The sequence below is a fragment of the Homalodisca vitripennis genome, chromosome 4, assembly GCF_021130785.1.
Source record: "Homalodisca vitripennis isolate AUS2020 chromosome 4, UT_GWSS_2.1, whole genome shotgun sequence".
Taxonomy (NCBI): Eukaryota; Metazoa; Arthropoda; class Insecta; order Hemiptera; family Cicadellidae; genus Homalodisca; species Homalodisca vitripennis.
In genome coordinates, this window is record NC_060210.1 from 203,857,194 (window position 1) to 203,873,183 (window position 15,990).

Sequence of the window (15,990 nt, forward strand, 5' to 3'; positions counted from 1 at the left end):
AATCTTTGTTTAACTTATTTTCTATCTTTAAGGGAGAAACATCATCACTTGCAACCAAAGGACAGGTTTCAGTCCTAGAAGTGTAGAAGTGTCCTTTTCACTAATACAGCCTAGGCTTACTTCAACATTTTTGTTATTTACATCTAGGTATATTCTATTCCTAAGACATTTGGAAGTACGGTTTTAACAATATCTATATAAGATGGGGTTTTAACCCTCTCCCGCTCACAAGGCATGAATCGGCACGGCCACCACATAGCAACTGCAGCTTAAACGGCACAGATCGGCACGCACTGCTTTATCTACTAGAGCCAATAAGTGCTGCTCTCGAGTAGCAATATGTTGTACTACTACGGGTTGTTTGCTATCAGGAGACCATTCACTTTTACATTTACTTTTACAGTAGATTTATTCCATTATTTTGCTATTTGTATTAGTTGTGTGGAAACAATGGCGGGTTGTAGTCGTACAATTCGTGACAGTGAAATCAATCTCGTTATTAGTAGTGATTGCGACGATTCAAGTGAGTGTAGTGATGTACCAGAGCCTTGTGAAATGGTTGGTGGCATTGAGAATGTAGTTCGGAGTGATCACAGTGGCAGTGACGGCGAGCCAGACAATGACCTTCACCAAGTAACTGCGCAACAAACAATCCCGCGCCACTGGTGCCCAGCTGTCCGTGTGCCCCTCCCTGGTCTCGTACAGTCAACTTCATTGAACCGATATATAGTAAATAATTAATATATATAATTATAGTTAATTACAATGACAGAACGTGTGTAAGTTGAGGTGCCGCGTATTTTTACCGAGCGCGACCGGCAGAGCGAACTAATTGAGGTTAGAAGCACCGTGAGCGCCTGGAAATGCGAGCGGGAGAGGGTTAATATTGTCATCAGTGTTTTCAGTTACACATTCACTAAGAGATCTCAGACACAGAATATTTTAGCTTTTAACAGCGGTATCTTCTTCCTCTTTACTTATACGGACTGTGAAATATTCCTAACTCGTTATTACGTCAGTTGGAGGAAGGACCACAACTAAGAAGGTCATAGCTTTCCACAGCTATATCTTCATCCTATCTCCTTACACAAATTATAAAATATTCCTAACTCGTTATTACGTCAGTTGGAGGAAGGACCACAACTAAGAAGGTCGTAGCTTTACACAGCTATATCTTCATCCTATCTCCTTACACAAATTATAAAATATTCCTAACTTGTTATTACCTCAGTTGGAGGAAGGACCACAACTAAGAAGGTCGTAGCTTTACACAGCTATATCTTCATCCTATCTCCTTACACAAATTATAAAATATTCCTAACTCGTTATTACGTCAGTTGGAGGAAGGACCACAACTAAGAAGGTCATAGCTTTACACAGCTATATCTTCATCCTATCTCCTTACACAAATTATAAAATATTCCTAACTCGTTATTACGTCAGTTGGAGGAAGGACCACAACTAAGAAGGTCATAGCTTTACACAGCTATATCTTCATCCTATCTCCTTACACAAATTATAAAATATTCCTAACTCGTTATTACCTCAGTTGGAGGAAGGACCACAACTAAGAAGGTCGTAGCTTTACACAGCTATATCTTCATCCTATCTCCTTACACAAATTATAAAATATTCCTAACTTGTTATTACCTCAGTTGGAGGAAGGACCACAACTAAGAAGGTCATAGCTTTACACAGCTATATCTTCATCCTATCTCCTTACACAAATTATAAAATATTCCTAACTCGTTATTACGTCAGTTGGAGGAAGGACCACAACTAAGAAGGTCGTAGCTTTACACAGCTATATCTTCATCCTATCTCCTTACACAAATTATAAAATATTCCTAACTCGTTATTACCTCAGTTGGAGGAAGGACCACAACTAAGAAGGTCGTAGCTTTACACAGCTATATCTTCATCCTATCTCCTTACACAAATTATAAAATATTCCTAACTTGTTATTACCTCAGTTGGAGGAAGGACCACAACTAAGAAGGTCATAGCTTTACACAGCTATATCTTCATCCTATCTCCTTACACAAATTATAAAATATTCCTAACTCGTTATTACGTCAGTTGGAGGAAGGACCACAACTAAGAAGGTCATAGCTTTACACAGCTATATCTTCATCCTATCTCCTTACACAAATTATAAAATATTCCACCTTTTTATTAGGCCAGTAAGGAAAAAGTCCAACACTCTTTATCATATACAGTATTAGCCATAATAAACAGTACTGAAACTGTATCAGCTGTAGTTGCCTTCTCGATCAGCTGATTCAATTGTCGATTTTTGCCACGGCTTCGTTTTCATTACATCTTTCTTATTTGAGGTTAGTTTTTGCTAACATGGTGCTAACAACGGTAGAGAAATTTTTTATCCTAGAGCATTATTTTCGCTCATATGGAATTGGACGTGAGGGTGGACCAAGCTTGTCATACATTGCATTTACGTTTTCAGGAACATTTCCACAGAAACCCGCCTAGTAATGCTGTGATTCATAGTGTTGAAACATTTTGAAGAACAGGTAGTGTTTTGACACAGCGAAAGGGCTTTTCAGGTTGCCCAACTACTGTCTGTACAAAAGAAAACCATGGAAGAGTGTTGCAGCAAGTGTTACAGTCACCGAAAAGAAGCATAATGCGAGCTTCTCTTAAACTGAATATTAACAATATGTCAATGCAAAGAATGTTCATGGAATGGTGGTTTTCCCTACAGGATAGAAACTGGACAACCTTTCATCTGTAGAAACAAATTAGCCAGAGTTCAGTACTGTGCTTCAATGTTAGCAATATGCTATGAAGAACCTGAGTTTCTGAGTGATGTGTGGTTTACAGATGAATGTCATGTGCACCTTAATGGTTTCATAAACAAGCAGGCAACACGTCTCCTTAGATTTGAACGTCCTGACATTGTTGTAGAGAGGCCACAGCATAGTAAGTGTGTAACCATTTGGTGCGCTGTGTCTGGGAGGGGTATAGTGGGACCAAAATGTTTTATGAAGGCAACAATGGAGAGACTCTTATTGTAAAACAGTATCGATATAGGGCTATTCTTGATCGGTTTGTGAGAGACCTCAGGAGATTTTGTTGTGCACGAAACATGCCGTTCAATTCACAGTGGTTCTAGCAAGATGGCACAACCAGTCACACTGCCGTTTACAACATTGCTTTCCTCCAACAAACCTTTGGCAACTGTCTCATTTCCCTTAGAACAAACTTTTCTTACCCAGCCCACTCCCCAGATCTTACAACACCGGACGCCTACGTCTGGGGAATGTGGAAAGAAAACATTTTCCGCGAGGACCCACCATCTACCATCGTTCAACTCAAAGAAAAAATAACCATGATTATTAGGAGAATGGAACAACCCCTATTCATAAAAATGATACAAAACCTACAACGGTACGAGTGTTGCCTCAAACTGAACGGGGGTCATATTGAACATGTTAATACCCGAGTATAACCAATTTTGCTTTCTTTGACTTGTATTTATTGGTAAAATCTATAGGCAATGTTACTGTGTTTATTATAATAAAATATTATCATTCCAGTACTGTTTATTTTGGCTAATACTGTACTAATCAATGTATCTCCTGAAACTCAAGATCGCCCATTGATCATTTGTAACTGGACAGCCAACTCCTACCATGTACTGCAAAAGTTGGAGTTAATCATTGAGAAAAATCCAAATATTTATTCTAATTACACTTGCATTGCCAGGAAAAGGAGCTTATGTCCTTAAATAGAGGGAGTGACATCCAGCAACCTCACTTAGATGGTTAGATGTCAATCAATATACCTGAAATCAATAATGATCGCTGTTTTCAGAGAAGCCATCGTACATGGGATCTAAGCTTTTTAATGTCCTGCCTGAAGACATCAAATCACAGAGCAGTAGCGATGCCATGAAGAGAGAGCTAAGAAGATGGTTGTTGCATCATCCATTTTACACAATTGAAGTGTTCATAAATTGGAAAACTCAATGGAATCTTGACAATTAAAACTATACATGTATTATCCCTGAATTATACTTTTATTTTGATGCAATTGTAATTCTCTAAGAATGTACAAATAAAGCCTATTGTCTATTGTCTACATCTCACCATGTGAATTAGGATGCTGGATTTGCTGTCCTGTTAACAGTGTCCAAGGATGGCAAGCTATAAATTCAGGGTTTGGTGCTTGGAGGTGATATATGATCCAGCGATCATTATTGATTTCAGGTATATTGATTGACATCTAACCATCTAAGTGAGGTTTTTTTTAAAAAAGTTTCTTTACTTTGAAGATTATATAAACCGATAAACTTTTTACTTCCACAAACAAACACCCAATGACAATGTATTAATTATTTAAATATCTACTACTAACCCTTGGAGGTTTCAATAAAAATTGCTTCGACTGTCCTCAGGTCGTATTTAATTTCTGTTAGTTTACAGTTTTTTGACAAATACACAAATGCAATTTTTAAATCCCTTTTTCTGTAACTTTTCTATTTATTTCTCTTTATATATCAATGTAAATAACCTAAAAAGAATATTTACATTATTTTATAGTATTTTTTTATGACTTTAAGTAACATTTAAAAAATATAAAAAAGTATAAAAATATTCAAAATAATTTTAATTTTTTTATACATATGTAATAAACCAAAACTACATGAATACAGGTGAAAAGGCACTAGGATCTCATCAAATACATGTTATTCATTATATTATATTATATATAATACATTATATATATATATATTATAATTTTGCCTTGGTCCAGGCCTAGGCCTACCTCTATTATTTGCATCTCCTTGTCCTAGTTCTATCACATTATCCACGAATTGATCAAATTCTTCCCTATCATTACCTACAGTTTCCAATCCTAACACATCACTTTCGTCGTCTAGGTTACCGTCATTTACCACAATGTTTTCAGAAGAATTTTCACTATGATTCAACTCACAATCACTATCACGGTCTTCTTCAATAATCTGTTTTTCATTTTGGATACTAATTTCACTGAAAATACTATCACAATCATCTAATTCATCTAATATTTCGTCATCGTCAGTAAAACTTGTACTTGGACCAGCCATATTTGTAAACACGACGCAAGTGCAGACGTCAGTTGTATTGGTCTTCTATTTTCACTTCCAATCAATCAATAATACTTTAATCATAATCATAAAGAACAGAATAAGCGTCAAGTTACAGTAAGAAAGACAGGCAGAATAGAAACCAGAATAAGATGGTTTACAAAGTGTTTCTTCTGGTATTTTGTAGTCAATGCTGAGGAGTCCCTCCAGCATGTGTCATGAACTCGTCCATTGTGTAAATTGAATTATTGATTAGCCATTCTCGAAGTTGTCTTCTCATTGTAGCTGAATCTTGAGTCTTCAACTCGTCAGGTAGAACATTAAATAGTTTTGCCCCTGCATATGAAGGCTTTTTTTCAAACAAGGCAGTCCGGTGGGATTGAAGGATGAAATCGTCGGCATGGCGAGTTTGTCGCCCATGTATGTCTTTGTTTTTTGGTAACTTGAGTGCCTCCTATATCGTGAATAAAGATCAACGTAGCATTCACGTAACCAAAATAGAAGTCCAAAGTACTGAATAACTCAAATACCGAACAGCGATAGGTTAGAAATGGCCAAACAAGCAGTGACATTATCCGGTCGACCTATTGTCGACATGCGAGCGTTCAGCGAAACTGCCGCGGTCGACCTATAGTCGACGACCGATCGCAAAGGGTTAATGTTGAAAAGTTAAAGAAATTTACATAATGATAATAGAATTCTCTCTTTCTAGATAAGGCTCAAATTGGACTTACCACATACTCGCCACCCATAATCGGTGTAGCTCCGATAGCTTTATTGATGGCAGTGCAATCGGCCACAGGGCCTGCAATGAGACTGGTGCCAGTATCCGCGATGGCCTCACACCCATCCTTGCAGAACGGCTCGTCACCCACCATGATTCTGTGTAATAACAAGATCAGCTTCACAGTACAGTACATGTACACACAATATTTAGTATTATGAGACTAGTGGCAGTAATAATGAACAGCTAGACAGTACAGAAGAGTACACGTACACTCAATATTTAGTACTCTGAGACTGGTGCCAGTAATAATGAACAGCTAGACAGTACAGTACAGTACATGTACACACAATATTTAGTATTATGAGACTAGTGGCAGTAATAATGAACAGCTAGACAGTACAGTAGAGTACATGTACACTCAATATTTAGTATTATGAGACTGGTGCGAGTAATAATGAACAGCTAGACAGTACAGTAGAGTACATGTACACTCAATATTTAGTATTATGAGACTGGTGCCAGTAATAATGAACAGCTAGACAGTACAGTAGAGTACATGTACACTCAATATTTAGTACTCTGAGACTGGTGCCAGGAATAACGAGAACATCTTGTCAGTACAGTACATGTACTCTCAATATTTAATATTATGAGACTAGTGGCAGTAATAATGAACAGCTAGACAGTACAGTAGAGTACATGTACACTCAATATTTAGTATTATGAGACTGGTGCCAATAATAATGAACAGCTAGACAGTACAGTAGAGTACATGTACACTCAATATTTAGTACTCTGAGACTGGTGCCAATAATAATGAACAGCTAGACAGTACAGTAGAGTACATGTACACTCAATATTTAGTACTCTGAGACTGGTGCCAGTAATAATGAACAGCTAGACAGTACAGTAGAGTACATGTACACTCAATATTTAGTATTATGAGACTGGTGCCAATAATAATGAACAGCTAGACAGTACAGTAGAGTACATGTACACTCAATATTTAATATTATGAGACTAGTGGCAGTAATAATGAACAGCTAGACAGTACAGTAGAGTACATGTACACTCAATATTTAGTATTATGAGACTAGTGGCAGTAATAATGAACAGCTAGACAGTACAGTAGAGTACATGTACACTCAATATTTAGTACTCTGAGACTGGTGTCAGTAATAATGAACAGCTAGACAGTACAGTAGAGTACATGTACACTCAATATTTAGTATTATGAGACTGGTGCCAATAATAATGAACAGCTAGACAGTACAGTAGAGTACATGTACACTCAATATTTAGTACTATAAGACTGGTGCCAGTAATAATGAACAGCTAGACAGTACAGTAGAGTACATGTACACTCAATATTTAGTACTATAAGACTGGTGCCAGGAATAACGAGAACATCTTGTCAGTACAGTACATGTACACTCAATATTTAGTACTCTGAGACTGGTGCCAGTAATAATGAACAGCTAGACAGTACAATACAGTACATGTACACTCAATATTTAGTATTATGAGACTAGTGGCAGTATAGTACGGTGTTATTAACCTAAAAAAAGGCCCCCTAACCTTGACATCCAAAGTAAAAGTTTTATTCCAACTCCAAATTGTTCTATATAACCCTCTTATTGTTTGGTAAAAAGTTACACCATTTTGAGCGTCGGGTTTGGGGGGAGGGGGGAGAAAAAGTAGGAAATTTAGTAGTTTTTTTAGATTTTTGGGAAATTGGTTGAAAACTAAGCTGTTTAGCACAAAGAGTGTTATATACAAAAATATTCTACATGAAATTTTAAACAAAAAATGTCCTATGCATATTTCCCTGTAAAATTTACGGTTTCATGAGTTGCAGACGGTGTAAAAATAAAAATAATATAATTTTTAAGTTTTTTTTCCAAATAAAGCTATATAGAAATAAGTAAATGATTTAATTAAAGAGTAATAATATACTACAGTATTATAGTCAAAAAGAGGCTAAGAGGCACCATAGAAGGTTGAAAAAGTAAAAAATAATTGTTAGGAGAAACGTGGTAGTACAAGCAGGCGTGGCCGCCATCATAGTGACCTTGGACCGCGGGGCCGAAACTTGGTCCATCCGACGAACTGAAAAGTTTTGGTCTGGAGTATGGAGTGATATGACCATAGAACAGGTTTTGATGAGGTCCTTAAAAAGCATTGGTGGATTGACTGGAGGTAGAGGAATCACAGCGACAACTATTGCCACTTGGATCAATTCCATGCCGACTGTTTCTCGGGGTGTGCGAAGCAATGGAAGAGTTTGCAGGTGTTCGCGGCCTCTCTTCAGAGCAGCACGTGGAGCTATGAGATGCAAGGCAAAAAAGAAACAGTAAGGACTTGCAAAACCTTCATTTCTTGGATTGAAGAACATAATCCGTTCTATAAATCACCTGAACTCTCTTCCTTGTCAACAGGGGTTATAGGTGATGAAACCGTAAAACTGCGATAAAAGCATTTGAAATAGGAGCCATATCCATCAAAGCTATTGAAAACAAAAAATTTAAAGAAAATACACATGAAAAGAAAGTTTGCTGTCAAGTCTCTAGCCTCTATAACGAAGTCGGTTGAAAATTAACAACGACATGGTTTTCAGATTCAAAAGAATCATCAAACATCGATGACCCAGTGAAAGTGTCCCTATATAAATGACGGAGGCCACCTCCTACATCGTGTTGTCTGGCAACAGCCTGCTACATTTAAACGATTTGCGAGCAATATAGTGATTACGTATGTACTCATTATGGAAAAGCGACTGTTGTTTTTGATGGTTACGAACGAAGTAACACAAAGGATCAAGAACACCTACGAAGATCACGTTCCAACATTGTGGTCAAAGTAGAAGACTCAATCCATGTCAACATAAATCAAAATGAATTTTTAGCTAGTGCTAAAAACAAGATGGGTCTAATAACCCTCCTTTCATCGCACTTGCAACAATGTGGTTGCACAGTTCTTCAAGCATCGGGTGATGCTGACCTATTAGTAGTCTTAACAGCTATTGATGAAGCGAAGAAAAGATGTTCAAACGTGTGTTATTGGTGATGACACGGACTTATTAGTACTGTTGACTGTCCACGCACCTTCAGGGAATAAACTGAAAATGGTCGTACCTAAAAAAGGAAATCACCAGGAAAAAGTGTACATTATTTCTGACATTCAGCAAGGCATTGGGGATATGAAAGATGTACTTCTGGTTACATTACGCCTTCACAGGATGTGACACTGTGTCTGCTGTCTATAAGAAGGGAAAAATTGCACCTTATAGGAAAGTTCAAGCCAACAACGTTCTTCGTGAAAAAAACTTCTGGTCTTCAACAACCCCAAAGCCGACCCCAGTGCAGTGGCTGATGCAGGAAATTACTTCCGACTTGCAATGTTAGGAGCTAAGAACACTGAAGATCTAGATTGTCTCCGCTACCAGTCCTACTTCAAAGCGATTGCAAAGCAGCCTATACATGCATTACTGAAGTTGGATGCACTACCCCCCACTTCAGGAGCGTCCAGACTGCATTCATTTAGGACCTACCACCAGGTACAACAGTGGCTGAATGAAGATAAGGATCCACTTCGAGTGGGGTTGGAAGAAGATTGGCGACCACCTGACACCAATTACAACAGCACGTCCTGCAGCCCCCCAGGAATTACTGTCCCTTATAATGTGTACTTGCAAAAGATGAATGCGTTCGTTAATTGTGAATGCAGAAGGAGTGGTCTAAAACTGCACTAGCATATGCAGCAATTGCTCAGGCCAAGCATGTGATAACATGGACAATAATAACATCTTAGACGACGAGCTAGAGGAGGAGGATAATGTGCTGGATGATGAGTGAAGTTAATAAAGACATTGAAACATTCCAAATTTGAAAGATATTTATGCTTAAGAAGTGAATTTATGTTGCAATGTTCGTAGAAAGTTCAGGGGTGGGTTTCTCCGTACCACAGGTTTATATGGCCTAGGCCTGTGGAAGCCTCTTTTCCCTTAAAAAAGAGTGCCCCTTGATAAGGTGGTGTGGTTGTCGTTCCTTCAAGGGTTTATCACTAACATACCACCGGCCACTGAAAATAGCAACATTCTTTTACGAAGCTTATTAAAAAAAAAATTATCAAAATTACGAAAAAGATAACATTTACACGTCTGTAACTCTTGAAACCGTACAATTTAGAGTGATTATGAAAAGGACCATTCTTATTTAAAATTTAACGTTAGAACATTTTTGTATATAACAATGTTTAGGATAAACCGCTTAGTTTTTGAAATATTTACGAAAAACTAAAAAAACTAGTGATTTTTCAAATTCCACCCCCCCCTCACCCCCAAACCCGACGCTCAAAATGGTGTAACTTTTTACCATAGAATACGGGGACTATGTAGTAGAGCAATTTGGTGTTGGAGGAAAACTTTTACTTTGGATGTTGAGGTTTAGGTCTAAATGACACCGTACTAGTAATAATGAACAGCTAGACAGTACAGTAGAGTACACGTACACTCAATATTTAGTATTATGAGACTGGTGCCAATAATAATGAACAGCTAGACAGTACAGTAGAGTACATGTACACTCAATATTTAGTACTATGAGACTGTTGCCAGCAATAATGAACAGCTAGACAGTACAGTACATGTACACTCAATATTTAGTACTATAAGAATGGTGCCAGGAATAACGAGAACATCTTGTCAGTAAAGTACATGTACACTCAATATTTAGTACTCTGAGACTGGTGCCAGTAATAATGAACAGCTAGACAGTACAATACAGTACATGTACACTCAATATTTAGTACTCTGAGACTGGTGCCAGTAATAATGAACAGCTAGACAGTACAGTACAGTACATGTACACTCAATATTTAGTACTATAAGACTGGTGCCAGGAATAACGAGAACATCTTGTCATTACAGTACATGTACACTCAATATTTAGTACTCTGAGACTGGTGCCAGTAATAATGAACAGCTAGACAGTACAGAACAGTACATGTACACTCAATATTTAGTACTCTGAGACTGGTGCCAGTAATAATGAACAGCTAGACAGTACAGTAGAGTACATGTACACTCAATATTTAGTACTCTGAGACTGGTGCCAGTAATAATGAACAGCTAGACAGTACAGTACAGTACATGTACACTCAATATTTAGTACTCTGAGACTGGTGCCAGTAATAATGAACAGCTAGACAGTACAGTACATGTACACTCAATATTTAGTACTCTGAGACTGGTGCCAGTAATAATGAACAGCTAGACAGTACAGAACAGTACAGTACATGTACACTCAATATTTAGTACTCTGAGACTGATGCCAGTAATAATGAACAGCTAGACAGTACAGTACAGTACATGTACACTCAATATTTAGTACTATAAGACTGGTGCCAGTAATAATGAACAGCTAGACAGTACAGAACAGTACATGTACACTCAATATTTAGTACTATAAGACTGGTGCCAGGAATAACGAGAACATCTAGATAGTACAGTACAGTACATGTACTCTCAATATTTAGTACTCTGAGACTGGTGCCAGTAATAATGAACAGCTAGATAGTACAGTAGAGTACATGTACACTCAATATTTAGTACTCTGAGACTGGTGCCAGTAATAATGAACAGCTAGACAGTACAGAACAGTACAGTACATGTACACTCAATATTTAGTACTCTGAGTATGATTCGACATTTTAATCATGAGTGTGTCTTGGTAGAACTTTTAAGAGCCAGCTCTAACATTTAATTATTCACCAGGGATCTAATTATAGTCCTCTTAAAAGCTTTTCTTGTACCTCATCATTGAAATATTCAAACGTACATACTTTACAAGAAAAAATAAAAAGCTTTTGTATGCATATTACTTGCAGTTTTTAAATAAGATATGTCACAATTATACAACCAAAATCTATACAGTTAACTTTGTAAAAGTGTTTGTAGTTTATCTCTGTCCTCGTTGGTTAACACTCTGTAGTCTCATTACAGCTGGTTCTTAATCTGTTTCGAACAGGCCATCTTTATTACTGGTAATAAAATTTTAAACAGGGTGTCTAGCAAACTGACGATGAAATTTTCACACCAAAAAAATAATTTTAAATATCCTATTAGGTACCAATAAGATGAATGGTTTTTTACAATTTAGTTTTAACAGTTACGAGGGGTATTAGAAAAATAAGGTTCCCTATGTCGCCGAGAAAGAATGCGATATGTTGGGAGGAATCTGGCAACACTGTCTTACTCATCAGCTGTCCCTCTCTCTATCCATACCACTCGCGCCTCCCTACTTCCAACAGCGACGGCCTAGCTGCCTTCGAAGATGGAGCTCAATATTGTTGTTACCCGCCAGATGCGAAATCCGTGCTGTGATACGTTTTTTAAATGCAAAACAGATTTCACCTATTGAAATTCATCGTCAGTTAATCGAAGTTTATGGGGAAAACTGCATACTTGTTCAACACGTTCGGAAATGGTGTAGAGAATTAAGTGAAGGCTGCATGGAAATTCACGATGAAAACCGAAGTGGACGGCCTTCAGTTCAAGTCATGACAACCGTCTTTTGGGAAAGGAAGGGCCTGCATTTGATCGCCTTTTTGCCTCATGGAACAACAGTAAACTATGACAGATATTGCGACACATTAATAAAACTGAGACGCAAGATCCAGAACCGCCGGAGAGGAAGATTGTCCAGTGGTGTGAGGCTTCTCCATGACAACGCTCGACCTCATGTCTCACGTCAAACTCAAGAACTGCTGACAAATGTTGCCTGGACTATTGTGCCCCATCCCCGCTACAGCCCAGACCTAGCCCCAAGTGATTATCACTTATTCCGAAAATTAAAAGAACACTTGGGTGGGCAACGATTCAGTACCGATGATGAAGTCAAGGAAGAGGTTACTCGATTCCTCATAGGATTGGCGGCAGAATTCTACAACATGGGGATAGAAAAGTTCGAGCATCGTCTACAAAAGTGTTGGACAGAAACGGTGATTATGTGGAAAAATAGCTTAACTTTTAAGTTTTAAATATATGTATAACACTAAGTAGAAATATAGAGCTGTCTATTTAAAAAATTCATGGGAACCTTATTTTTCTAATACCCCTCGTATTTATAAATAATGTGACTGTCAAAATATGGTCAAATATTACTCAAAATACAAAAGTAATTTAAAAACTGTTGTAACAAGCTAATATTCGCTTGGTTAAAGTTATAAGTAGATCAGTTAAAGTTACAATACCTTTATAGTCCAGTATATGTTAGTATTAAGTGTTTGAAATTTACAACCCGACTCCAGAAAATTCTAGGTGTACTAAACTTGTCTTGCATGTTCTGAATACTCAAATATAATATAAAGATTTGACGATTACAAGGAAGAGTGTCTACTGCTGAGGAGAGACTTTCAGTGATCTTTGAAGCAAAAACATCTGTGACCTTGCTGGTGTTTTTGATAACCATTACAAAAGTAATGCACAAAAAGCAACATCTTTACAAATCAATATTTTAGGGCATCTTTCACTAATAAACTGGGAAATATATGCATACATAAAAGAAACAGTTTTTCAACAATAACCTTATTATTTGACCATGCTGTGCATGTAGTGTTCAGCAGCTCAAGGAACTTAATGCATAGCATTTTAATACTTAATTAATTGTAAACAATCCAGACAATTTTTACTAGTAAAACCAAGAAAAATACAAACTTGAAGGAAAATAATAATGACAAAAACATAATTTTTTAATTTGATAATCTACTCTTTTATATATACAAAGTACGACAACAACACATGTTAATGATCGGTATTTCATGTATCGCTGATCAGCTGCCGTCCACGAATAGATGAGTCACACTTTGTGGCAATGCACAAAGATATTAACTGCAAGCAAAGTGTTATTTTAAAAAGTAAGATAATTTGTTAGTTACGTTATGTATTTGAGGATTTTTATGTACAAAGTACAAGAATAAACAAGTTTTAGCGAACAGGTGACTTACTTAATGCCGATCAACCATCGTCCGCGAATATACATAGCAGACTCGCAGCGATGCATGTACTTAATATAGTTTACTGAACAGGGATAGTTACGTTCATACACAAAGCACAACAAAATCACGTTTCATGATCAGTAATTTATGTAATGCCAATAACCTGTCGTACGAAAATATGTGCCGCAGACTTGTGGTGATCCACGAACGTAAATATGGAAAATACTCACTACAAGCAAAATATATTATTGAAACTCAGCCAATTCGTTAATATATTTATTATAAAACAGATTAATAATCGACAAGATTATGTAAATATGATTTTTTAAACACAAAGTTTGACAGTAATATGTGTAGATACCTTACTAGTTATTATCATAATACCATAACAACTAATATTTTTAACAGAGAATTATGGTGAAAAAGTTCTAATTGACCAGTAGACACCCTGCAAGAATAGCCAGAAAATTTTCTATTCCTGATTTCCCATTTGCTAGACACCCTGTACAAGGCTATTTGAACATATTAAAATGTAATCAGATCTTGAAGTGATATTACTTGTCCATGTGAAACTGCCAGTATTGTTGATGGTCTACAGGGAGGTAGGTGAAGTCACCACTGTACTTGGCTGGGTCGGACCCACCAAAGATAATCTCTCCACCTTCTGGAGCTGAGGGATCTCTACAAAAAACCAAAAGACTATCATGTCCTCACTACTACATAACATCACTATCACATAACCTCACTATCATGCATTGTCACTATCGCATACAGTCTCTCTATCACACACCATCACCATCACATAATCTCACTATCACACACTACCACTATCACATACATTGTCACTATCACATAGTCTCACTATCACACACCATCACAATGACATAGTCTCACTATCACACACTACCACTATCACACATTGTCACTATCACATACAGTCTCTATCACACACCATCACCATCACATAATCTCACTATCACACACTACCAATATCACGCATTGTCACTATCACATACAGTCTCACTATCACACACCATCACAATCACATAATCTCACTCACATAACATCACTATCACACATTGTCACTATCACATAACATCACTATCACACACCATCACAATCACATAATCTCACTATCACATAACATCACTATCACACATAGTCACTATCACATAACATCACTATCACACATTGTCACTATCACATACAGTCTCACTATCACATACAGTCTCACTATCACACACCATCACAATCACATAATCTCACTATCACATAACATCACTATCACGCATTGTCACTATCACATACAGTCTCACTATCACACACCATCACAATCACATAATCTCACTATCACATAACATCACTATCACATAACCTCACTATCACGCATTGTCACTATCACATACAGTCTCACTATCACACACCATCACAATCACATAATCTCACTATCACATAACATCACTATCACATAATCTCACTATCACATAACATCACTATCACATAATCTCACTATCACATAACATCACTATCACACATTGTCACTATCACATACAGTCTCACTATCACACACCATCACAATCACATAATCTCACTATCACATAACATCACTATCACACATTGTCACTATCACATACAGTCTCACTATCACACACCATCACAATCACATAATCTCACTATCACATAACATCACTATCACACATTGTCACTATCACATACAGTCTCACTATCACACACCATCACAATCACATAATCTCACTATCACATAACATCACTATCACACATTGTCACTATCACACACAGTCTCACTATCACACACCATCACAATCACATAATCTCACTATCACATAACATCACTATCACACATTGTCACTATCACATACAGTCTCACTATCACACACCATCACAATCACATAATCTCACTATCACATAACATCACTATCACATAACCTCACTATCACATAACATCACTATCACACATTGTCACTATCACATACAGTCTCACTATCACACACCATCACAATCACATAATCTCACTATCACATAACATCACTATCACACATTGTCACTACCACATACAGTCTCACTATCACACACCATCACAATCACATAACATCACTATCACACATTGTCACTATCACATACAGTCTCACTATCACATAACCTCACTATCACGCAT

General features: G+C 37.1%; 1 protein-coding gene across 1 annotated transcript in view; it reads right to left on the bottom strand.

The window, feature by feature from the left end:
• The window catches only part of LOC124360921 (lysosomal aspartic protease), a 34,671-nt gene that overhangs the window by 13,031 nt on the left and 5,650 nt on the right, over positions 1-15,990 (bottom strand). Inside the window, exons 4-5 of the mRNA XM_046814922.1 lie at positions 14,373-14,495; positions 5,827-5,974 (exon numbers count right to left, since the gene is read on the bottom strand). Of these exons, the coding sequence (XP_046670878.1) occupies positions 5,827-5,974; positions 14,373-14,495 (271 nt within the window). The remainder of the gene's footprint in view (positions 1-5,826; positions 5,975-14,372; positions 14,496-15,990) is intronic.